The 26,700-nt window shown below is 49.1% G+C and overlaps 2 protein-coding genes across 2 annotated transcripts; both read left to right on the forward strand.

Moving 5' to 3' along the window:
• The first annotated feature begins 295 nt into the window (after positions 1 to 295).
• Positions 296 to 3,979, forward strand: lig4 (ligase IV, DNA, ATP-dependent). The gene is given in 4 exon segments (XM_084668750.1): positions 296 to 369; positions 565 to 658; positions 859 to 1,093; positions 1,095 to 3,979. Coding segments are annotated over 2 exon segments (2,715 nt in total). The 5' UTR covers positions 296 to 369; positions 565 to 658; positions 859 to 866; the 3' UTR covers positions 3,583 to 3,979.
• A 2,138-nt stretch (positions 3,980 to 6,117) lies between these two features.
• On the forward strand, positions 6,118 to 23,434 carry nalf1a (NALCN channel auxiliary factor 1a). The gene is given in 4 exon segments (XM_084668369.1): positions 6,118 to 6,816; positions 21,809 to 21,895; positions 21,897 to 21,981; positions 23,136 to 23,434. Coding segments are annotated over 4 exon segments (1,170 nt in total).
• The last annotated feature ends 3,266 nt before the right edge of the window (positions 23,435 to 26,700 follow it).

A 26,700-nucleotide genomic window follows, 5' to 3' on the forward strand; every position in this document is an offset into this window, starting at 1 on the left:
TTCATATGTCATGCTGGCAATAGGCCAATCAATCAAAAAAAAAAAAAGATTTTCAATTTTTTTTATTTTCGAATTAGCACATTGAAATACGTATCAGCTATTATGTTAGCCACATACAATTACGTTTGTTTTGTTGGTATATTTATCAGTCACAGCTGGCCAAACCATTAAAACGATGTATTCAATTTCTTGTGAAGGATTTTGTAGCACTCTTTTATGCTTGAACATGGCGCCCTCTATTGGCTAACAAATAAACATCTGAGGCAAACAATGTTCCTGCACTTGTTTCCGGAGGAATGTTTCGGAGGGGGTACGAACAACGAAGTGGCTATTAGAAATTACAATTCAGCAAGAGAAATAATGATACAAGTATAACTAAATAGCTTGTCAAATTTTAACATGAGAAATACAATGTTTTTTCAGTGTTGTAAATCGATTTCAGACTGTATGCCGCTAGAATGTATAATGTGCTATCGTCGATTTGGCAGGCTATTATTTGCTAGCTAAATAATTTCTGTGGTTGGTGTTGAGCAACTTTTACGAAACAATGTATTTTGGTTTCAGGTTCATCACTGAGAATGATGCAATTTTAAAAGGGGCATGTCTTTGCATGTTGTGAGGTTCAGACTTGCAGGACAAAAAACACACTACTAGCCAGGTAAACGCATAGTGAATTTTTTTTGCGTGACTTTATTTGTTTAGAGATCATTTGTGTTCTGTTTATAAAAGTAATTGTTTATATACTACTGATTTCAAAATAATTAGCTCATAGTTTGTTTGTTTGTATATCATGAACACTTATGAAATATGAAAAGGACAGACATCTTTCAAATAGCATCTTTTGTTTTTGTGTTCCAGCAATTACAATGGAAGGAACTTCCAAAAAGGAAAGCTCTGTTGCTGCCCTAGTTCCCTTTCTCCACCTGTGCAACACACTTGAGAAGATCCAAAAGTCCAAACTTCGACCAGACAAAGCCAAATATCTCAAGGACTTCTTAGACTCATGGCGAAAGTTCCACGCTGCCCTCCACAAAGACAACCCCCAAACCACAGACTCCTTCTACCCAGCCATGCGCCTCATCGTCCCGCCTTTTGAGAGAGAGAATGGCCTACGGCATTAAAGAGAGCATGTTGGCTAAGCTTTACATCGACGTTTTGGGCCTACCAAAGAATGGATCCGAGGCGAACAAACTGTTGAACTACCGCGCCCCCAGCACGTCTCAGGCCGAGGCGGGAGACTTCGCGGGGATGGCCTACTTTGTGTTAAAGAAACGGTGCACGAGCCAGGGCAGCCTCAGCATCAAAGAGGTCAACCACTTCCTGGACTCGGTGGCCGTGAACAACGCGGGCAAGAACAAGGACCTGGTGAAGAAGGGCCTCCTCCACCTCATCACCCAGAGTTCAGCCCTGGAGCAGAAGTGGCTGATCCGAATGATCCTCAAGGACATGAAGCTGGGCGTCAGTAAGGAGACGGTGCTTCAGGTGTTCCACCCGGACGCCGCCGAACTGTACAACGTCACCACCGACCTGGACAAGGTGTGCCGTCAGCTCCACAACCCGTCCGTGTCTCTCGTCGATGTCTCCATCGGCCTCTTCTCTGCGTTCAAGCCCATGCTGGCGGCGGTGGGCCACATGCGCCAAGTGGAGAAGCAAATGGGAAACAATCCCTTCTTCATCGAGACCAAGCTGGACGGAGAACGAATCCAGCTGCACAAGGACGGGGACGTCTACAAGTACTTCACCAGGAACGCTTTCGAGTACACGCAGCAGTTCGGGGCTTCGCCTCTAGAGGGCTCCCTGACGCCTTACATTCACAATGTCTTTAAGGCTCACGTGGTCTCGTGCATTCTGGATGGCGAGATGATGGCCTACAATGCCACAACGGAGACCTTTATGCAGAAAGGAAGCAAGTTCGACATCAAGAGGCTCATGGAGGATTCGGAGTTGCAGACGTGCTTCTGTGTCTTCGACGTCCTGCTCGTAAACAACCAGAAGCTGGGCAAGGAGACTCTTAGGAAGCGTGACGAAGCCCTGCAGACCATCTTCACGCCCGTCAAGGGCAGAATACAGCTGGTGCGCAAAACGCAAGTCACCTGCATGCAGGATGTGGTGAACGGCCTCAATGAAGCCATCGACAACAGGGAGGAGGGGATCATGTTGAAGGATCCCTTGTCCATCTATAAGCCTGATAAAAGAGGAGAAGGCTGGCTCAAGATAAAGCCCGAGTACGTGGACGGCTTGATGGATGAACTCGACCTGCTGATAGTCGGTGGCTACTGGGGCAAAGGAAGGAGGGGCGGGATGATGTCTCATTTCCTGTGCGCAGTGGCCGAGGCCCCGGGCCTCGGAGAGAAACCCTCCGTCTTCCACACGCTGTGTCGCATCGGCTCCGGCTACACCATGAAGGAGCTGTACGAGCTGGGCTTGAAGCTGGCCAAGCACTGGAAGGTCTACCGGAAGAACGACCCCCCCGCGTCCATCCTGTGCGGCACGGAGAGGCCCGAGGTCTACATCGAACCCCGCAACTCGGTCATCATCCAGGTCAAGGCGGCCGAAATTGTGGGCAGCGACATGTACAAGACCAACTGCACGCTCCGTTTCCCCCGGATAGAGAAGATCCGGGAGGACAAGGAGTGGCACCAGTGCATGACCCTGGCCGAGCTGGACCAGTTCCGCGGCAAGGCGTCCGGGAAGCTGGCCTCGCGCCACCTCCGCCTCAGCGCCGACGAGCCCCAACGGAAGAAGCGCAAGGCGGCGGCCAAGCCCAAGAAGACCATCGGCGTCATCGACCACTTCAAGTCCGCGGACCTTTCGGCCGTGGCCAAGGAGACGGACATGTTCGAGGACGTGGAGTTCTGCGTCATGAGCGGCAGCGCGGAGCACCCCAAAGCGGAGCTGGAGAAAGGCGTGGCCAGGTGCGGCGGCGTCGTGGTGCAGAACCCCGGCCAAGACACCTACTGTGTGATCGCGGCCGTGGAGAACATGCGGGTGAAGAACCTGATCTCTGCCGACCAGCACGATGTCGTCTGGGCTGCGTGGTTGCTCGAGTGCCTGGACAGGAAGCGGGTGGTGCCATGGCAACCCCGCCACATGATCCACATGTCCCCCTCCACCAAGGAGCACTTTGCCAAGGAGTACGACCGCTACGGAGACAACTATTTTGTCGACACCAACGAGGCACAGCTCAGGGAGGTGTTTGGGAGGATCAGTAGCGCGGACACGACCGCCACCTGCCCGGGGCTGGTGGAGCAGCGATACGGCTGGGACGACCTGCCCACCAGCATGTTCAGACCCTTCAGGGCCTACGTTGACAGGTACGCCCAACTTGGAGACCCCAAGACGGCCATACCGGCGACGATCTTGGACGTGCGCGCTCTGGAGTTCCGCTTCCATGGGGGGACGGTGGTCCAGAAACTCGAGGAGGGGCTGTCCCATGTGATCGTGGCAGGGGAAACCAGGGTGTCGGAGTTGAGAAGGCGAAGAAGGCTCTTCGCCAAGAAGTTCAAGATGGTGAAGGAATCGTGGGTTACGGACTCTATCAAAGCTGGACATGTGCAGAATGACAATGACTACCTAGTGTGATGGTGACTATCAAGCTATGACCGGAATATGGAAAGCTTGTGTTAGAGATTGGAATGTCATTTGGATTTTAGAGTGTAAATACAGTAGATGCATTTTCTACTTTTTAACTGGTTTAGAAGATCACTGTGTGCCACGTTTTTTAAAGGAAGTGAAATGGTCGTGTTTGAAGTATAGACTAAATGAACGATTGAAACACTATACAGTAATTACTGATGAGGATTTTTAATTGCAATACACCTATCAAAATGTACCCTGTTCATATGCCAGAAGAAAAGATCGCTATCTGAGAACACTGCCTTCATGTCATACCAGGCAGACAATTGAATTTTGAAATGCAAACGACAATTAGAAAGAGATTAAGTTTGTTCAATCATTATTAATAAAGATGATTAAATTATGGAAGTGCAACATTGTGGTACCTCATATTGTCAGACATTGAGCCGGGGATCTTCAAAATTGCTGGATGTACATGCTACCTGGAGCCTGTCTGTTTCGAAATGACACCCACTAGTTATCTTAGGCGATAAAGAGTAGGGACCTGCATGGAATAAATGATGAGGCCAGTGGGGGGTGGGGGGCCATTGAATGAGTTGGAAAGTGAGGGCTTGTCTGTCAGAGAGATGCACTGCTGGAGTCCACCAAAATAGGAACCCCTCAGGGCTTTCCCAGAAGATGCCCCCCTGCTTGTCTCTCCTCAAAGGTTACCAAGGTGCCATGGGAATGGAAGTGTGTGCTCTAACCTTCACAGCTCCCCCCTGTGGTGTGTAAAGGACAGATCAACATGTCTTGGTTTAGGCACTCTCAGACAGGCATCTCTGCTTGAAAATTGCAAAAAAGAAATGATTCTTTACCCGGGTTTTTACGATGTGGCACATTGTCTGAAAGAAAAGATGGCCTTCTCATTAGATTAGAATTGATGACAGAATGAGGTCCCGCTCCACAGGGGGAAAAACACAAATTATTGGTTTAAAACAGGCATGTGTCACATTATGTGTTTAGGGCTCAAATCACCAACGTACCAGAGCTTGATAAGATAAATGCTCTAATTGGCCTCGTCTATACACAACAGTGGGGAGATGTTCCACTGTGTGGGTCTAGGAAGAAATAAATGGCTTGGAAACCGTGGTGTGCCTTCAACCAAAATGATCTGCCCCCCACAGAGACCAAACAGACGCTTACGACTGCCGGGCAGATACGTCTTGCAAATGAGCATATCCTCCGCCTGAGGAAGAAGCTGCCTTCTGATCCTGGATCTGCTTCCCCTCGCCTGTTCCCAAACTCCACCATTACGGATGACACACGCACACACGCTCTAGATCAGATGCTTAACTTTTTTTTTGGAGGGGGGGGGGGGGGGTATCCTTACTATATATGCTACATTGTATCTCCCTCCCAAATGACATCCATTGTGGCCAACAATGAAGACGAACAAATGCATGTTCAAAGATCTAATGTGTTCAAGTTGGTTCAAAACAAATCAATAGTGTCCACTTCTTCCCAGTAGCAGGTCTCTGTATGCATCTGTGAAAGAACACCCAGTTGACTTTTTACTGTGTCATTGGTACAATTGTTAATATTGTAATAGTGTTATATTGATAGTGTTCTCAAAGGCATAGTGGGTATGTGCTTACTGTCACAGGTGAAGAATTGTGATATGATACGCTAATGTGTCCTTGTTCTGTCCTTAAAGGTATGATCTATTTACTTCACCTAGAGATGGGATATGGGCCTATACTCTCATATACACAGGATTCAGGATGGATAAATAATTTCAATGCCATTGTAGAAAGTAATGTACAACTGAACAGAAAGAAGTGCACACGCTTGGATATCTTTAAACATTAGTGTCGTTAAACACAGTGGTTGAAGTAGAAGAGGAGACCGAAATAGGCACTGAACCTAAGGCTATGAATATGTCAATGCACATTCACCATTTGAGCGCAGATCTACAAATGCGTCAAGGATGGAACGGTCGTAGCACTGAAGATGTGGCGCGCGACGCAGCTCCGGCAAAAAACAGTTTCTGACAAACATGGCGACATGTTAACACGAGACTAACATGAGACTGCACAGTAAAGGACACTATCCCAGGCATTTTGCCCAAACAAGGAAGCGAAAATCATCGCAGTGCTAAAGGAAGACCAAGGCAAGGAGGCTGGACCAAGCCTTCTTCCCAGAGCCACTGGAGTCGGGGAGAACGTAAATGCATGCAAGTGTGCCGTAAAACGGGTCTACGCATAGGACCAGAGCGGAGCGGCGGGTAGAGGAGGTGGGGGGCAAGACATGTTGCTAAAGAATACTAGCATCTTCATTGGAGAGCCATGGAGAACACGGCCCCATCGATGCACTAATCTCTCCACGAACACATTAATTGAATGGGAATTAGGCTACCGATAATCGCGGAGGTAAGCCTGGACCACCGACTACACCACAACATTTAAGAGGAGAAAAACGCAAATTAGACCCCACGTCAATGAATGTTGTGACAGAGAAGCCCCCACGGTGGAGTCGGCCGGTGAAGCGCGTTCCCAAAATATGACCAGGGGTGCTTGGACGTGTCGGCAGCAAGATGACGGCTTAAAAATCTGGCTCGAACCCCGCGAGAACGAAAAGCCATTCACCGACTCAGAGAGGGCCCAGAGATGGCGACTGTCCTTGGCGTCTCTCCTGTTTTTAACCATTCTACTCTCCGATCACTTGTGGTTCTGCGCCGAGGCTAAAGTGACAAGGACCCGTGATAAGTTTTCATCAAAAGACTTGGGCGCTTATCCATCAAACCATATACCACCCAACCACCATTTAGCTAACAGCAGCCTCAGAGGAAACGAAGATGCTATTTTTATAGTAAATTCTACCAAACCTTTGTGGCGACTTGAAACTTGCCACCTCGATAGTTTATCTAAAAACTGCTTTACTTTTGATGATGCCGACCATTTGTGCAAGGGCATTTCCGAAAAAGAGAGGACGCGGTCTGTAAATATTAGTGATTTATACCTTTCCTTTTGTAATTCTTATTCTCTTCTGGATTTGTTTTACGGGTCTACAAGTCCGGACAATTTGAACTGCAGTCTTGACGTGCTCGTTGATGGCGATATGGCAAGGTGCAGTCTTTGCGTCCAGGCGTACCAGCGCTACGACCAGCACGCCCAGGAAAAATATGAGGAATTTGAAATTATGACTCAGAAATACGAAACGGATGCATATTCCGTGAGAACTTGCATGGAGCAGTGCAAGGTAGGCTAAAGGGGATCTTCTATCCATCTGTTGATTTTGACTGAATACATACAGCCCTTCTCCCATCGAGTCGTCATGGTAACGGGTGACAGATTCAAGGAGACTCCCCGCTGTAGGCTCGAGACGCATGGCCTCATGCTCATCACTTCGGTTTGTGTGTAGGATAGGATGAAGGCCTACCGGTATGCTAAATGGCTTTTGGGTGGAAGTGGTAGGCTATTGTAGCGCTCTTTACCTTGGTGCGTAAAAACCTGAACTCACCCGTAAGGTTAAAATGATAATAGCAATGTGTATATAGTGCTTCATTGTAGATCGACTTCATTATATATAATAGTCCATGTTTGCTAAACAAGTGTCTGAAATGAGGGTGCCAGGTGTTCGGCCATGACCGCTTCACACATTTCATTAAAGTTGAGAGGAAACCGGTAGTTCCCCAGCTTAATCCGCTGGAAGTCTTTTGCCAGTGTTTGTTGCCAATGTTTGTTCAACACTCGCCTGCTGTAGGATGGGATCTATTATAAGTCATAAATCTGGAAGACAACGTTGACATGGAATAGTTTTAGTAATTGAGTTTTTTTTGGCCCAACGGCTTTGCGGCATTTAGGCCCAATGTAGCGTATCTTTAGAACTGTCCATGGTGCTGAAATCAGGCAATTCTAATGGACAGCCATGCCAAACTGATAACATTAATTCAGTGGAAAGATAGCTAGGGGTTGCTGATGGCAACGGGGTGTTTCTGCATGTGTTTGTGTGTGTGTGTGTGTCATACTGTACGTTTGTGTGTGTGTGCGTGTGTGTGAAGTGTATTAATCAAGCTAATTGTGTATGCCAGAGCTTCTATGCCTGTGATAAAGAAACAGGTGTGCGGAAGCAGGCCTGTGTGTGTCACAGTGGAGTTTCAGCTGCCCGCGTGTGAATACAGAGCGTGGAGATTGCACCATCCGCCTTTATTAAGTTTGCAGAGGGTCACTGTCCAAACAGACACACTGACTTGTTATTGCTATGAGTAATCTTCACAACCGGTCCTGTTTTGTCTCTTGGTCTCGCCTCTTGTTACTATAGAGTGGCACGGAACAGAATAGGCAACTTGCACAAGACGTAAGTAGTCCAGACAGACAGCTTGACTGAAAGGACAGGGGGGACAAGGGGGACCGACAGGATGAAGGGAGAAGCAGGTGCACAGCCATCCAGCCAAAAAGGGGGGACGGGCAGATAGACAGGAACATAAGGAGCCTGGTGAACCAACAGCCGGGCAGATTGTCAGACGGGGGGACAGGTGGACATGAAGAGCAACACACCGGCAGCCAGACAGTCAGACAGAGCCACAGGCTCAGCTTGTGGCTCATTGTGAAAACCCATCGACGGATATACGTGGTCCATTTGAACATTGCAACAATATCTGGCACGGGGAGGTCAAACGAGTGCTTGGAGGTGTAGGCTGGCCCGGTACTGTGGAAATGTGATGACAGCCCACTCTGCCCCGCCCACCCCCCCTGCCCGCCAATGCACCCCCTACCCCGTTGAAACATTGTCGAAGGAAACGCTATGCAACTGTATGTTACTACGGTTGGATGGCATTGCTCTCTTTTGAGCAAGATTCATGAGAGCCTGGGCTCTCTAGGGGTAAAAGGGATTAGGCAGAAGTGCAAGTGAAGGTTGCGAAACTAAAACACAATGAAAATGACCCTGCTCCTGGCCCTGGAGAGCACAACACCCCCCCCACCCCTCCCCCCATACCTGGTTCCGGTCGTTTAATTACCTCGGCCGTGGTACCACGGAAGGACTGTACGCAGCAACTTCCACTGTTACCGCGATGTTGCTACCACAGGTATTCATGAGAAGTACAGTAATTAGTGTCAAGTTAATGTGTAGCATTACCCACGCAGCCCCATTATATTTCTCTCGCAGCATGTGTCACAGGTGACATGCTGACATTTTGAAAGCCCACAGTTATTGAGGTTGGCCTTGATTTCCTCATCCACACACACTGCCAAGCTCTGCACTCGCTTGATCACAGGGTCCTCTTAAAACGACGATGTCGCGCTCCTTCATAGCTTAATGTTTACCTGCTCTTGAAGACTGTACCTGTACCACTGTAATCACACTGTAGGGAGTTGGTGACAGTGGTATGGTTATCCCGCTCGATACAGCTTCCCGCCATGTGTGTGCACGGCTTCAAAGCTCTGGAAATGTGTTCATCTTAGTGGTCAAATCTGTGCCAGCATCCCCCAGTAGTACCTAAATTTACATTTAGTCATTTAGCAGACGCACTTATCCAGAGCGACTTACTGTAAGTACAGGGACATTCCCCCCGAAGTAAGTAGGGTGAAATGCCTTGCCCAAGGACACAACGTCATTTGGCACAGCGGGAAATCGATCCGACAACCTTCTGATTACTAGCCCGACTCCTTCACTGCTCAGCCATCTGACTCTCTTAATGTTCTCTGTTATGCAATGTGCCAGGACCATCAACCATTCAGGAGGGTGTAAACACATGGGTGTGAACGATGCATACATTGTTTCGAGGCAGCATAGACAGGAGACGGGTAGCGTGACAGATGAGGTTTGGTAGTTTGGCCCAAACATCTATGATGTCGGTCGGCAAAAAAGCCACGACGCTCAGCATGACTCCACGAAGAAACCTCCTGCTGTGAATCACTGCCTGTAGAGGTCACTGCACAGAGATACGTGCACCTGCAGGCCACAGATGTGGCTTTGATCCCTCCGGCTAGATATGGAACATCAGACAGAGGCAAACATGTGACGCTCTCGGGGCTCTTTGATATCGGAGTCTTTCTGACGCCGTGTACCTGTGCTGAAAGCGCCACGCCATTGGGTTACCCGCTCACCTCCGTCTTCCACTGCCCCCACAGACAGGCCCCTCGGAGCAGATGCCCGCTCGGGGTGGCGGAGGGGGCAGGTGTGTGACAGCAAGTGCTGTCGTCGTCCTTATCTGCCTAGTGAGTCCTTTTACCCCCCCCCCCCCCCCCCCCCCCCCCACCGTTTCCGTGCAGTGAGAATGATCTGTGTGGTGCGGTGGGGACTTGTAAGAAAGCATAGATAACTGTCCTCTAGCAGCGGTTATCTATTGTGTTATGTTACTGGTCGTTTAGCCTTGAACACGGGTAGAGTCGCCTCACACGCACGCAGCCCTCTTTTTGCATTCTGGTCCTAGAGGCAGCCCCAAAGCTTCGCTAAGATATCACCGTGACCCGAAACATTTCAGTTGGTATGTGTCTTTGCGTCGATATCGTTGTGCTCATTGCAAATCTACAGTGTGCAAGAGCGTCCATGAGTATTAGCAGCCCCGGCCTGTATTGTTTTTAGCTGTGTTTTTGTCCACATGTTATTCATAAATCCCTTGTGTGTGTGTGTGTCCGTGTTGTGTGCTGTGGGATGTTGACCTTGGAGAGGCTTTGTCCCACCTAGGGGAGCTTGTCTCCCTGCAGGCTGTTCCATGGCAGGCTTTTATGAATGAACTCTGCTGATCAGAATGCTAAATAACCAACCGACCCTGCAGACTCAAAGCTGCATCACACACCAGCGGTGCTCACATGGCGACACACACACACGCACACGCACGCACACATGCACACACACACGCAAAGGGGTCTTTGGTAAATGTAGGGAGGTTCTCGTGAAATATACCTCCATCCTCCCCCTGCATGTTTGCATTTGTGACCGTTCTGTTCATTGTTTAAACCTCGGCCTGTGATTGGAGATTACTGAGAGATGCCTGATCTGTAGCAGCCTACATGAACGGCTGAAAGCTGCTCATGAACTGTTCTTGCGGGTTTGACCTACATTTCATAATGCCTGCCTTACATAAATGTCTGCATCTACATATCTTGTGACGATAAAGAAAAAAAAAAAGGTTAAATTAACACGCTCCGGTGGACTAGAGGCTGCACCTGCACGTCATTCGTGCTGAGCCTCATTTGCACTTCTCTGATTCATTTCCTGTCACGTCATGTGACGCGCAGTATGCAGGAACAAGATCAAATCGACAAAATAACCGCATGAGCGATTACCTCAGGGGTTCAGACGGCTGAGTGGTTTGGGACACGGGCTATAAATCAGAAGGTTGCCGGTTTGATTCCCAGCCGTGCAAAACAATGTGGTATCCTTGGGTGAGGCAATTCACACTACTTACTGTAAGTCGCTCTTGATAAGTACGTCTGCTAAATGACTACATTTTAAATGTAAATGCACCTAGCTACTGTGTTTCATGGCACACATAGCCCTGTTCCTTCCCCTTTCGTGTGGCCCGGGCCCCCCTTCCGCTCCAGGTAATCCAGAGTCTGTGCCCTCTGTACAGATACAGTAAATTGTAATCTGACTATCGATTAATCCCAGAGCAACAGAAAAGCGCGTCTCGGGCTTTGTCGCTCAGCCGGCGCGTCGGTAGGGTAGCGCAGTATGTGGCGCGCTGTATGCAAAGCAGACCTTTCATGCTTTCCTTTAGCAGCTGAGCAACACGTCTGGGACAGACAAGCACCAGGGGCGAGTGGCAGCTCGGCTAAGCCGCATGGCGTCCATTAGGATGATTGAGGATGATGTCACTCACTGCTAAATGAATTGTCAAATGCTGAATTTGACCATGGAACTGCTTGTTGTCCCCGGTCCCCTGACACCAGACAGGATAGAGAACCCCCCCCCCGTAGAAGGCGTCCATTTCCTGTTTTCTCGTGGCGTGGTGGCCTCTAACAGCCCCACACCCACATTCAATCCTCTTTCTCACTCGCTGGAGGAGAAATGCGGATCCTTTGAAATCGAAGGTTGTTTTTCGAGAATACCATCCTTCACCCCGGTATTTTCGGGCGGCATAACAGCTCCAGAGGAATCGTCTGCTGCGGTTGCAGTGTGCTGTGCGGTGCTCCGTGCACCCAGGGTCTCTGAGGCACGAAGGGATCCTGGAAAAGACAGCGTCATGACTGGCCCCCGGAGAGCTTGCTCCCCTCCCTGGTTCACCCAGAAAACAATACATGTGGCTAATAGGTCAGAGGTCGTCGTCTGTATGGCACCCTTGACAGGTTCTGTTGGCGTTGATTAGCTTCTGCTGAGGCCTGTCTCCTCTCATCAAGGTAACACAAGATCTTGGGCTTCATCACAGACACCCTTCTCCTGTTTATTGTCGAAGCTAGGCAACAGGTTCCTTGTGTTCTCAAAGCACAAAATGAGACTGTTGACACCGTCCTTCTTTATGCTCATTACATGTTGTGTAGATCATGCGTTAAGGTCTCTCACAGACCTCGACACCGCCACCGCCCTCTGCCCTAGATTTCACAACGTGTTTTGTAACCATTTCATAACCACTGAGAGCGCTCAAAATGCAGCTCTATTCTACCCTGAATCCATGTTTGGAGGGCTTTGCCAGTCCAAGTTACATTACATTACATTTACATTTATTCATTTGGCAGACGCTTTTATCCAAAGCGACTTCCAAGAGAGCTTTACAAAGTGCATAGGTCACTGATAATAACAACAAGATAGCCCCCAAAACATTCTGAGTAGCCAAGACATGGAGCACAAATTGTGAACAAGTTGTAGTGTGGTTGGGTAAACATGCAACTGGACCATCAGTACAGTAGTTATCTTTAAGTTGAAGCTGACCTCCTTTCACAACTGACGGGTTGGATAGATGCGTCTGTCAACGACACAATGTATCGCACCCTGTCTTACTTCCAATCTAATACCAACCCATTTTTGCATGAAAGAAAGTCCAAGGTTACAGACTGTTTTAATCTCCCTTCAGTTAGTGCGCTTTGATAAAAAATGCGTACTCGGAAACCTGAAGTGATCTGGTTGCTGATTAACACCTGAAAGCAATCAGCTGTTTAAAAAATGACACTGATTGGAGACTGCCATGGGATTTGGGGCTTTTTCCTTTTTGGACACTTTCTGCTTGTTATTTAATCTTTCCCCTCTTTCCTTTTTGGCAAGGGTTTATTCCTCGGCTGAGCAGAGCAGAGACTGTGATAACAATCTCCTGATGACAAGTAATGAAAGCCCTGAATGGGATTGAGAGGGAGAGAGAGAGAGAGAGGGAACGTGAATGTGAGTGAGTGCATGTGTGTGTGTGTGTGCGCATTTGTATGTGGAAGCGATTCAGAGAGAGGGAGTGTGTGTATGTGTGAGAGAGCGAACAAGCTCAATGCCACAGTTCGTTCTTGTCCCTCCAGGCCCTGGGAGACGATAGCATCGTGGCTAATGAGAGGCACAAAAGCCCAGGGCGTGTCTGGGAAAAAGAGAGCCAGTATTCATAAACATAATTACAAATGCTCCGCGACGCTAACTAGCATTTGCATTTTATTCCGCTCTTCCTCCAGCGACCATAATGGCGGGGGGCTCTCGAACATGGAGATATGTTCTCAAGAAGAGGCTTGTAAGCTATCAGTGCATGTGGAGAGTACCTATAAGCAAAACCCTACAAGACCCTTCAGAGGGACTGATTCATAGGACGCAGCCAACCAAATCACCCTTAGGTTGATTTGAACTGTCAATTGAACTTGAAATGGGGAAGGGAAAAATGAAACGTGCAACGGCTGACCAACAATTTTTCATTGTAAGAAAAACGTCAGTGAGTTGAGTGCTGCTGTCCTGCAGGCCACAAATATTTGTCGAATGATCCAGGATTACATTCTGAGGACGCTCCTCAATATCTCAGTAGATAGCCGCGAGCAGCGTGGTGAGTGAAGCATCTGCCTCACAGGAAACACGGCCTGTTGTGAAAGGCCGCCCCACTACGCAGGTGGCGTCTTCTAATCAGGTTTATGAGGATTAATAGTCCCCAGACATGCTTCTGCCAGCACCCCATCACCCCCCCCCCCCCCCCAGCACTCACATCCTCAGACAGTTCCCCTCCTGTCACACACCTGTCTGCTTGTTAGAGACACTAAGGATCCCTCTCGCTCGGACACTCCTGGAGCTGTTCGTCCTCTCTTTCTCTCTTTCTCTATTTATCTCCCCCCCCCCCCCCCCTATCTCCGTCGCTCTCTGTTTTTGCACCCCGCCCTCTTTCTCTCCCTCTGTCTGTCTTTCACTCTCTCTCCAACAGGGACAACAGAGCTGTGATTGAATTGGCCTGTATCTCCTTCAGGCTGGGAGAGAAAGAGAGAGAAAAAGAAATAGAGAGAGATAGAGAGAGATGGAGAGAGAGAGAGAGAGAAGAAGAGAGAGAGAGAGAGAGAGGAAGAGAGAGAGAGAGAGAGAGAGAGGAAGAAAGAGAGAGAGAGAGAGAGAGAGAGAGAGAGAGAGAGAGAGAGAGAGAGAGAGAGAGAGAGAGAGAGGAAGAGAGAGAGAGGAAGAGAGATGGTACAGCTGATGATGAACGAGGAGCTGCCAGGGGACTGCCTCGAGAACACAAACACACACACACACACACACACTGGCACACACACACACCCGCACACCCCTTCGAAACATGGGAAGTGGCTCACTCTCATTCAGACGTGGTGTACCATCTTAATCAAGGGCCACGGTAATTGGCCGCAATGGAAATCCTTTCAACACAGAGATAAATATAGTGTGGTATCGAAGCAGCTTCCCTCCCGCCAGGCTAGCTGAGACAGGAACAGCAGGGTCGATGGTGACCCCAGGGAGATTCAGTCAATGTTCCCTTGGCTAGGGTCAGAGTTCAGGCTTCCAGGGCAGTGTTGGGAAGAAAGGCAACGACCAGCGCTGCCTGCACCCTCCCAGAGCCCTAACTACATCAGCAGGAAGTCGATACAGCAAGCCCTGTGGGACACACCTACCCAGTTAGTTTGTTTGTGCTCACGCAGATTCAAAAGAAAACAGCTGGTCTGCAAACGCACGAAAGCTGCTGCAGATGTTGACGGAAATGATGTTTGATTTGCTTAGAGGATAGTACAAGAGGAGTTGGGCTCTTTTTCTATGGATTGGGATGGATGGCAAAGTGAATGAGATGGTATAACCGTTATTAAGACTGATCACATCAAACCAGGAACACAAGCATGCACACACACAGTCCTAACACCTGTTTCCAGATGCCAAGCACAGTCAGAGCCTGCAAGTAAGGTTAACTTGGTCCCAACTCTGGCTTAGCTGATGCTGCCAGCTCTTTTAATCGAGGCACTACCTTTCACCTTGACAATTGGATTTCTTGCCCGAGATGTCAACCCACCTAATATTCTCCCACAACTGTAAATGAGTCCCTTGGTTTCAGTTTCCACCCACGCCCCTCACCTCTGTCCCCCCCCCCTCCCCCCCCCCCCCTCCCCCCCCCCCCCTCCCCCCCCCGCCCTCCCCCCCCCGCCCTCTCTCTGTTCTTGTTCTACGCGCACACCCTTCTCTCCCTTGGCCCCGGCGCAGTGTGAAACCTCCTTATCGGCAGCATCACAGCAGTGTGGTAAATATTGATTGAGTGGATCGAGAAAAAGGTCCATTGTGTACGCCCCTCCACTGCTGTAAAGCCCACCTGCTGTCGGCCTGGCACTACCCAGACCCCGTGTGCCGTTTGAGTACCTCGTGCATTCAGGCCCGCCCGGTGCTCCCCCTCCACCCCCCACCCCCTCCACCACCCCCCCCCCTCCCCCCCCGCTCAGAGAGACTTACCCTGCGATCCTCACTGGTGCTGTATTAAGCCCCATTCAGAGATGTGGAAGAGTACCTGAAATCCTCTCAAACACTCTGTGTTTACTTGAGCTGCCGTGGATTTATGAAAGGGCGCCCGTCAATTGTTAGTGTTTGCGACAGAGCCGTTTTTTCTCCGTCGATCTTGCATGCCATGGAGGATGATAACCGTGCTTTACTCTGCAGTATCACACCCAATTGGCTTCTGACGGTTTATTAAGTCAGGTGTTTTGGGAAACAAACTTGCTTTGTTTCATGCTGCACATGAAACAAATGTTACACATGAGAAGTGACAGCATTTTGGCTGGTTGAGTGCATAATGACAAGCGCATATAATACTCGTATGCGCAGCATTGAATAGTTCTATGGCCAAGATGACTGTGAATAGGATAAGTGGAGAACCGAGGCAAATGGATTATATCCATCTGTGAATGACGGCACAATGGAAGATCTCCATTTAGACTGTCCCACTTTTCTGTATTGTACTGTGCACATCCAGCCCAGCAGGGCCTACTAACCATAATTGTAACACATGAGGTTTCGTTTGACAAACATAGACACGTACATAAACACACACAGAGCACTTACAGTATGCACACACACACACACACACACACACACATACACACAGTGTGGCTGGATGACTCACTGCTTACCCGAGCAAATCTGACCTGTCAGTAAATGCATGTACTATTTGCAAATGTTTATGTGTTTCTTTGCGTTGTGTTCCAGACATCTCGCTGCCTATTGAGGCTTTCAGAGTTCAGAGGAGCGATAACAGCTACTGTATCAAAGGACAAATCTCCCTCAAACAAGACAATGAGATCAACCCAAACACCAGAATAGCACCCTCTGCTGTTTGTGCCCAAGGTTGTCAATCCCCGACTCTCAGAACCTTTGATTTGAAAGGTTCGGGGACAGCTTTTCTCCCTCCTGTTTGTCTCTCTGCTGCTGAACAATGCCGCAAGACCGACCTCCGTCCTTTGACACACACAGGTGTAAATAGCTCGGGTGTGGGAAAACCTGCTTCGCAGGGCATGAGCCAATCTGTGTTGTGGTGGTAATGGCACTGCACCTTATTGTGTGATTGAGTTGAGATGTCTGACATTTCACAGGGCTGAGTCAGACAGCTGTTTTTAGCCATGAAGGGGCGTGCCTGCCATGTTGGCGCCCTGACTGACGCGGCGTGAGAGCACGCCGTGAAAACACGCACACTGTTCCACCTGCAGCCACCTGGAACATGAAGAGTGTTCCTCCTTCGGATATTTGAGTAAACCTGAGCCATTTCCACTCAAACGTTTCTACCAGCAACTGATAAGCCTTTTAAGGGGAAAAGTAAAGACGTTTTATGGGGGGCCAAGGTGGGACCTATAGTATCTCCCCCAAAACACATCCAGAAGCTGAGAGAGACAGATACTTTCTTACCTGTACCCTTTACCAACAGCTCTGCTCAGGCTAGAATAACCAGGCCCCACTGGCTATCTAGAAGCATCCACACATCCCACTTGGAAGACAATTAAAGTGTCAGTCCTTGACCTGTCATTTGTCAGCGCCAGCTAATCATTTCCTGGTGGCGCTGGTGAAAGAGGACTTTTGGAAGGGCGTCATGTGTGTTCGGGAAGTCGGCGCACCCAGGATTGAGTCGGTCGGGGCGGTGAGCAGCGGGCTAAACAGTAATGGTAATCATCAGTCAGATGTGTGCTTTAGCCCGGAGGAGGTTTTTGGTTTGGCTGTGTTGTGACCCTCGGAGTCTTACAGCTCGCATTATTCAGGGCCTGTCACAGGTGGTGCATAGGTGGCCCAAAACATTGCCTGAGGTAAAGAGGGATCTTAGTCCAAAACTCCCAAGTAGAACCTTTACCCAAAGACCAGAATCGGGTCCAGTTTGATCACCAAAACAAACATTTGAAGGTTTTTTTGTTCTCTGCCTTTTCTTGTAACCCTTCCCTTCCTCACACTTTTTTTTCCTGCTGATCTTAGATTTTTTCCTCTGGTCTTTTTATATGAAACCGGATGTTTCTTCCATGCAGCCTGTGCCCTGCCCTCCCACTCCCGCAGCCTGTAGGACTGTAAACGGAATATGTGAGAAGGTGAGGTGTGAGGTGTGCGAACGCACATCACAACAACGGGAGCTGTCACTCAGAGAGGCGAGGCGTCTTTGAAGCGGGGGGGATTTTCGGTTTGAGAATGACCACATCTAGAGAACTGGCAGGATGAAGACGGCTTTCTCTCTCTGTCGGTTTGTTTCTCTTTCTCTTCCTCTCCCCTTCCCTCTCCCCCCTCCGAGTGCCTGATGTGAATCCTGGCTGTGCTTGAATGACAGGGGCTCCCCTCCTTTTGACTGCAAGGATATAGAGGAGCCATGCTGGTTTTTTTCTCCTTTTCAGGGAAGGCTTTTCCCATTCAGTTTTATTTAGATTTTTGACTGTACATGTGGCCTTTCTTAAAAGACAGACTTATGGGGAAGATTCTTCAAAGGAACACTGAATGCCGTTGATTCGGTCATCGATAGCACCCTTAAATGTGCTGTGTGCCAATGATTCAGTCAACAATGAACCCTGAATAAAGTAAGGGACAAAATGATATCCATACATTTGAGCTTGCCTTCAAATCGAGATCTGTAACCCCGCCAGTTTGCCGTCTTCAGTGCGTACAGAATGCACAGGATGTCCTTGGTTGGCTGTAGGAGGAAATATGATGTGTTGAGGAAAGGCAGAGGTTGGTCAGACATCAGAGGGCAAGCTTCACATTTACACCGTGTGATCTAATTATACACAGAGGTCTGCTTCCTCAATAACTCAATTCTGCTCTAACACCCTGAAAACAGACACAGGCAAATGCATTGACAAGCACGCACGCACGCACGCACCTGCCCACACCCACCCACCCACCCACCCACGCACACCCACACACACACAGGCACACACAAAAACAAGGGTCCTGGCTCACAGGATAGGTCAAGACAGCTGAGAGTGGCGCTGTACCTGGTGAATCTGGGCCACAACGAAAAAACAGGAAAACAGGGGTCCAGTTACCTTGACAACCGCCAGCGAGCAGCTCCGGTTCTCTGTCGTCAGATCGCTCTTTGTTTCTAAACGGGCATTCCTTAAAAAGAGGAAGACCAGAGGACAGGATCCCCCCGTCGACCTCCTCGCCGTCCCTCGAATCCTCTGCGCTCACCTACCCGCAACCTATCTCTTATGCTGTCGAAAGGTTAGCGGACGACTCATGGTCTTTACACATGGGTGGGTGAAGTCCTTTGGTCTCCCGTTGGACTGCCTAGCCTTGGCATGCAAACAGCCCCTCAGTAACAGCAGACGAGGAAGACAGATAGCACATTGCGGGGAAGGGAGCCGCCCTCAGCGAGCTGGGAGAGGCTCGGGTCAGGGTCAGGGGTCAGGGTTAGCTGTGTGCCTGTTTAGCGCTGGTACCCACGGCAGGCCCGGTCATGTGTTTGACACAGTGGAGTCTGTCACCCTGCAACGCTCCCGGGAGGGGGGCTGGCTTCCTGTGTCCCCCGGGCAGAGGAGAAGGACGGGAGGACGGGAGGAGAGCGGCGATGCGTGCGATGGTGAGAGGAAAGACTGATATGGACAGAGAGAGAGAGCAAGGGAGAGAGAGCAAGAAAGAGAGAGAGAGAGAGAGAGAGAGAGACAGTCATCGGTTCTGCTTTTCAATCTAAATGCAAATGTGAGGACCCCCCCCTCCCCCCCCAAAAAACACACACAACCCCCCCAAAACACCCCCCCCCAAAAAAAAACAACCAACAACTGTCATCCCTTAAAAATCATTTGTCACTAGTCATGTGTGCACTACTCCTGTGTGTATTAGTCTGTGTAGACAGAGGGGCTACTCTTCTCCTTGTCCATTCATGTATACGGTATTTTCCCATTATAAAAACACATACACACACACACACATACACCACATACACCACATACACACACACACACATACACCACATACACCACATACACACACACACACACACACACACTCAGCTGTTGGCAACAGTCTCCTCCATACAGATTTGAAACAATGGAAGCGTTCTTCTCTCCCTCCCGCTCCTGCACCCTGCATCTCACAAACCCAGAAACCATCTCTTCTAAGCTCCTTTCAGTCATTAGGCCTCAAGCCCAGCCCAGCCCACACACACACAAACACGCACACACTACTTTATAGATGGACAAGCACACCTATTAAACAGAACACCACGTTGAAACACAGTGGTGATTTAAAGTGCTAATGTGGGGTGACAAATGGATGAAGCAGGCGTCCTAGTGGAATGGCTAAAGTATTCCCTGTGGATTCCTCTTGCCCCTCCTCCTGGATACTGTGGGCTGGCTGGCTCCTTCTGTGGCCTTGACTGCTGCAGGAAGCAAGGCAGAGCCATCCCATTCACTCACCGCCTCAACGTTGTTGATTGCACCTCCGTGACCTCTGTCCTGCATTAGCCATTCTCAAGATGAAGGGCGGATGTTGAAAACATTCGAAACCAAGGCTACCAACCCCCAGCCCCCCTCTCACCACTCCACCCATCCCCTGTGCAATTATGATTGTTAACAATCATAATGACATTGTTTCACAATTTTCTCAGGGGCGTGGATACTGCAGAATGCGAATGATTTATGTTTGTATGACATTTGCAATACATACACAAATGGGATATTGTAGTTAGGAAAGCAGACAATTGATTCCATGTCAGAATTTAGACTGTTAAGTTGAACAAGGTGATTGGAGAGACTCAGTATGCACCCTATCATTGGTCAATAATATGCAACTACCTGACATAAGAATGACAAATTGCCCTTATACACATTGTCCTGGCATAGGCTGCAGTCGTACAATATCTTGATTCATCCTTAATGAGATTTGAATCTTTAATGTGAAAATAGGCTTCATTGTTTCATGATTGATTGAACATGCTCACACACGCACCCGCGCGGACACAGGCTAATTTTACTCAAACGGGCACACACACACACACACACACACACACACACACACACACACACACAAGCAGTAGGAATTTTTAGAGATGAGTCATTCTAAGTATCTCCTGAAGGAGACAGGAGACATCTGTGGCCTTATCTTTTGTCCCAGCGCCCCTTGACATGCCAACCTCAGATTGGAAATGTAGAGGGTACAGGACTAACCCAGACAGAACATAAACGTCCATATTATGTAGACAAGTAGAGCCCTCTTTCACCCATTCATGCGCGTGTGTGTGTGCGCGCGTGATCGCGTGTGTACGTGTGAGCGTGTCTGTGTGTGTGTGTGTGTGTGTGTGTTGTGTGAGTCCGTCTTTGAATGAGTGTGTGAAAGTCGGCGTGTGTATATGTGGAAGATGTGTGTGTGCCCGTGAAGCGAGCGCCCGTCCTCTTAGAATGCACGCACATTTCCTGCGTCATGTGTGGAGCTGATGTCTTCCTCAGTACTGGCTGGTGTCATCTCAAGCTCCAGTTTCTTATCTGACCATCCTGGGCCCAGCCTTCTATTGATCTGTGTTGCACAGCAGCCAAATGGGCAGTGCAGCCTGTGTGTGTGTGTGTGTGTGTGTGTGTGTGTGGGGGGGGGGTTGCCATATCACAGACCCATCAAGGAAAGGGACACTGACGTCTTCATCGACACAGGCCCTGTTCAGTGTGTGCTGCCATGTTTAAGATTCACAGAACTTGCGCTGTCCGTGGTACTTCAAGTGCACAAGTGGACAAACCCAAACGTCCCTGTCCAGGGTGCTGAAGCTTGGGCGTCTGTGTGCGAGGGTGCGTGTGTATGCTGGAATTAGCGTTGTTACCGTTTTTTGAGCGCCTTGTGTGAACAAAAAAAGGAAAGGACCCGTAATCCCTGACCTTGGCTGAAGGCCAATGACGTGAGCTTTCTCCAGTCGCTACCTTTTAGTGTGCACACAACTCAGACCCACTGCTGCCTCCTGCAGGTTGAGACTCGCAGTTGCACATGTCCTGTCAATGAGTTGTGTTTTGTAATCATGGTTGGATCACATGCAGCATAATCACACACGGCTGACTAAGGCTAAGACAAAGGGGCCATGCAGTAAATTGGAATGAAAATCTATTTGTTTAGAATTTCTTTTGGAAACACCGAGAGGTTTAGATCAAAGAAGGATATTGGCATTTGATTCGCTGAATGTAGGAAATAAGTTAAGTGTGTAGATTATTGTGAAGTAGACTGGGCCCTCTAATGGTGGAATGTGGTACATGTGAGCCAGAGAGGTTGAGCAATGTGTTAGCTACTGATTTAAGTGCTAAGTCAGTCCTATTTGGAATTGTATTGTATTCTTGTATTTACGTATATGACCCAGTCAATTCCTTAATTGCGACTAAAAGTATTGGATTTGTGTTCACGATTTCTCTCTCTTCCTCCCTCCCTCTAATCCCAGGAGGCCTATAAGCCCTGGCTGTGTGCCCAGTATTTCCCGACTGCCCAGAGGCATTGTGGGAGGACGGTGCCATGTGTCCAGTACTGTCTTGGAGGTGCAGCAGAGGTGTCCCTTCATCCTGCCAGACAATGATGACCTCATCCACGGAGGCAGCCCCAGCTTCATCTGCACAGGTGGGAACGCCTCACTTCCTGATGGCTACGGTCCGCTCGCTTCTTTTGTTCTGCTTGCCATCCGATCCACCATAATCTGCTTGGGCCTCGCCTCTCCTAGCTTCTCATCTCCTAGCCTCCCCTCCCCTCCCCCCTCGCCTCGTCTCTACTTTCCTTACCTCCCCTCTCCCCTCTCCCCTCTCCCCTCTCCCCTCTCCCCTCTCCCCTCTCCCCTCTCCCCTCTCCCCTCTCCCCTCTCCCTCTCCCCTCTCACCTCCCCTCTCCCCTCCCCCCTCCCCTCCCCTCCCCTCCCCTCCCCTCCCCTCCCCTCCCCTCCCCTCCCCTCCCCTCTCCTCTCCTCTCCTCTCCTCTCCTCTCCTCTCCCCTCTCCCCTCTCCCCTCTCCCCTCTCACCTCCCCTCTCCCCTCCCCTCCCCTCCCCTCCCCTCCCCTCCCCTCCCCTCCCCTCCCCTCCCCTCCCCTCCCCTCCCCTCCCCTCCCCTCCCCTCTCCTCTCCCCTCCCCTCCCCTCCCCTCCCCTCTCCTCTCCTCTCCTCTCCTCTCCTCTCCTCTCCTCTCCTCTCCTCTCCTCTCCTCTCCTCTCCTCACCTCTCCTCTCCTCTCCTCTCCTCTCCTCTCCTCTCCTCTCCTCTCCTCTCCCCTCCCCTCCCCTCCCCTCCCCTCCCCTCCCCTCCCCTCCCCTCTCCTCTCCTCTCCCCTCCCCGCTCCTCGCCTCCGCTTCTCCTCTCCTCGCCCCGCTTCTCCTCTCTTCCTTTTGAAGTTTCTTTTTAGTTTAAGTTTTCCTCCGGTAAGCAGTGACAGCAGCATTGATGTGATGACATGCCTGACAAGCATGACCTCATCAGTGGCTAATCATTTCCCATAATGCATCGCATGGCCCTTCATTTCCCTCGTTTCTTGTGAGGTCAAATCAACAAAATTCTAATCTTCACCAGCCTGCTCCCCCCCCCCCCCCCCATACCATGGTAGCACTTTTTGAAATGTTTTCACTTGTCCGTTTGCGAGGCTGAAATCTGACTAACACCCTGGGGCATTCTAATTATACTGCTATTGTGCTAATTCACTATATCCTCGATTCATTGTGCCAGCATGCCCAAACAAGCACGGCTACGCCAGGTTTTGCCGTCCTGGTAACTCTCTGTTCTGTGTCTGCCAGGGCTTTTGGTGGATTCAGAGCCGGAGAGCAAGGCGGAGTGTTGCGACGTCCGATGGGACTCTAAAACCGACAACCGCTCTCGCGGGACACTGAAAAGGACTTCTCCCTCCTGTGACCACCAGGGGGCGTCAGTGACCTCGGCCGCCGCCCCAAGACTTTGTAACGGGCGTCTGAAGCTCTGCCTGCTCGTCCTTGTTCTTCTACATACTGTTGTCACCATCACCACGTCCCACAATTCCACGGGGGTCAGCGTGACGGCCATTTTCTCACTGGAGGAGAGTTCCCCCAGCGAGGAGTGATTGGGGGGCCGCCCCCCTTTGAGGGTTTGTCCGGGACTGAGCTGGCAGTGAGGACTGTTCTTCTTGGATTTGACCCCAAAATGGCGACCTTGACTCCAACTGACAGCATCCCATCATTTCTCATCCGACCACCGTCTGAGGCACGTCGGACACAGGAAGTCATCAAGGGTGAAGGATGACGGGGTTGTGGTTTGAGGGTCGAGGCTCGCTCGAGGTGCAGCCCGAGGGACTGACGTCTCACCGTGTCACTCTAAAACCTGTCGACCGTTTCCGTTTTTATGTCACACCAGGATGTATTATGTCATTTCCTTCCCCGTCCCTCCCCACGAGCACTTGCTCGTGACGTTTTGGAACGTGAGTGGGTTGTTGTAGAGTAAACGAGGAAGCCAATTGTAGGGAAAGATGTAGCCAACTTAATGTGTTTCTGTACACCCGTCACCTTTGCCCTCAACATTTCTGCTGCTTTTCAGGTGCCAGAAAGTTCTAATATATTCGATACTTTATAAACAGACACGCTTTGGTGGTTCAATCTTACTCCTGGATGAAAGGCGTGAGAGAGAGAATGCCTAGAGAGCAATAGTCAACAGATCGGACATGCAAGAGCTGGCTTCCCAACACAGATTAAAACCTACTTCTAGATTGATTTCAAACTGTATCTGTGTTGGGAAGACTGGTTTGCAGAGGTTTAGTCTCAAACCCTACCAGGTCTGAAGGGTCCCATATCCAAGGCCCATGCCCCCGGATCTTGTTTGAGTCTGTGTCCGCCATCATCCCATGTGTTTTATGTTTGAGGCGGCCTAAGATGCAAGGATCAGTGAAGCTCCAATTTACCTCAAATCAAGTGACTTGTTTTGGACTGGCTGTGAGTCAGCCTGTACGACCACACCAGGATGCTGCGTGGCGGCTGCATCTGTCCTGGGCGCCCCAGGGCTGTCCCAAAGCATGGACGCCAAACACAGGCATCTGCTACGGAGCGGGGGATTGTCTGAACGTGGTTGTGAGGAAGCCTTGACACAATCAGTCGTTCAATCAACCAATCAATCCACCGATTGTATCTCTCCTTTTGACCTGGTCCGGCCCTATGTTTACCCCGATGACCGTCTCCTTATAAATGGTTCAGTACACAGAGCTAAGGGCTGTGCAGTCGTTAGTGTGAGAGGAATGAGTTTTTCAAGGGCTGATTACACATATTTCCTGTTTCCTGTTTTGTATGGCTGCTGCTATTGCTACTCAGACATTAAATAGCTTGTGAAAGGGGCTGATGGGGAAAAATAATTGTTATTTCTCCAGCTTTTTACTTCCTTAGGTCGCTGTAAGCATAAAACATAATACAAATGTTAGGAATAAATGGTAAGATGGCATTGAAACCAGGTGTATGTGGACTTTTCATGTCCATCCTATACAAGGTAAAGTATATTTGGATACATTTACTTTGGCTTTCTTATGGTATTCAATTTGACTTATTTATTGTGATAGCTGTCTAGTAACCCCCCCATGATTCAGAGTTGAACCCACACTCTTGTTCCTCATAACTGTCAATCAACCTAAAAACGTCATTGTTTCATTCAAATGAACAGAATCTCCCCTTCCCCCCTCCCAGAAAGACAGCAGCGGATGTATGCCCTGTATCTATATGTAGGTATGATCGCCTCTCCCCAGTCACCCCCCCCCCCACTCCCCCACCACTTCCACCTCCAAATATTCACGATCTGAATCCAGTGGATCTATGCAGACGTCCTCCTCCTCTCCTCGTCCTTTCTGCTGTAAATATGTCCTGGAGAAGCGGGACCCTCAAGATGGCCGTGTCTCTGAGACTTCCCCGTCGTGATTTCTTTTCCTGTAGCTTCCTCCGTTTGTTTGTCTCTGTTTCTGGCTGCCTTTTCTGTTACTAAATGTTGACAGCAGTGTCAGTGGATCAGTAGGGAATGAGCTGAGAGGAACTTGGCCGAGATTGATGTCTGCAAGAAAATAATGATGAGAAATGTTGGGTAATGTTGGGAAATGATGATTAATAAGGGTTAAAAGGTATACATAGATGAATGATTATTCTATTGTTGTCATATTGTCATACTAGAGATGCTATAGTTTGCAATTTCTTTTTTTTATGACAAAAAGACTTTGAAATTATTTATAATGTGACCCGAAAGTTGTGGTCTTTCTGGGACATAGAAAAACGCGTCCGCATTTATTAACATTTTGTTCAAAAGAGAATAAATAGAAATTATGTTAAACATGACTTGCGTATTTTCATTATTATTTGAGTCACCGGTATGAATATTTTGAAGTTGAATACTTTGTCCTTTGCTATGACTGAGTCTACACTTTATCTTTGCCATAGTAGACTACTATGGGCTAACTACCTATATACTCTTAGAAAAGCATAATAAAAAATATTTTTTATTGAATCATGTCAACATCTTAGTTGTTGTAGCAGGACATTACCAGCAGAGGGAGTGTGGGTCACACGCTTTACAAAATCACAAAAGTATTATTCTGGAGAAAACATATCAGAATGCCGCACGCAAACACCTGCATTCACACACCTTTTGACTTCCTGAACTCAGTAACCTGTTTTGGGTGGACCCTAAAACACTGGCCAGACAGTGGGCCTGACCAGCAGGGTGATAAGGCCACATGGGGGATATCTACTGTATGTCTACTACACAGCTACACAGAAACTCTCCCCATCAAGAAACAAAGGGGGCCATTGAGAGGGGCCAGCAATATTTGTCCTTCAGGCATTTTGGGGATGTGACCTTCAAACTTCAGAACTGTGGGTCCCCAAATAGACCTTAATTGAATGCGACTGAACCCGGAAGAACCCCATCATTTCTTTTGTCCTCCCATTTCCCCCACAAGGTGTCACTGGTTAACTACTGTGCAGACTCGCTGTAATCTAGCACACCCCTAAATTAATTTTTATTGTAGGGTATAAACATGTGGCCCTGAAATTACACGAGAAGATGTCTGAAAAGCAAAACATTAGACAATAATAATACAGTAAGAAGCCGCTTTGAGTGGGTGCCAAAAGCACAGGTGGGTTGTTATTAACGTAATTACGATTTCCAGCAAGCTTAAGCTAAAACATGTGAATACTTGAGATCTATGACACATCAAAGCATAACTTGAAAACACCACTCCTCCCCAGGTGTCTACGTTCACACCACATACTTGTGACATCACATCCTGTTGCTCAGACCAAGTAAGACACAACGCTGTGACAGCCAACTTTCTCACTGGATAGAATCCATGTGCTGCTACTGTAT

Source organism: Hypomesus nipponensis, chromosome 12 (assembly GCF_054491055.1).
Source record: "Hypomesus nipponensis isolate SF chromosome 12, ASM5449105v1, whole genome shotgun sequence".
NCBI lineage: Eukaryota > Metazoa > Chordata > Actinopteri > Osmeriformes > Osmeridae > Hypomesus > Hypomesus nipponensis.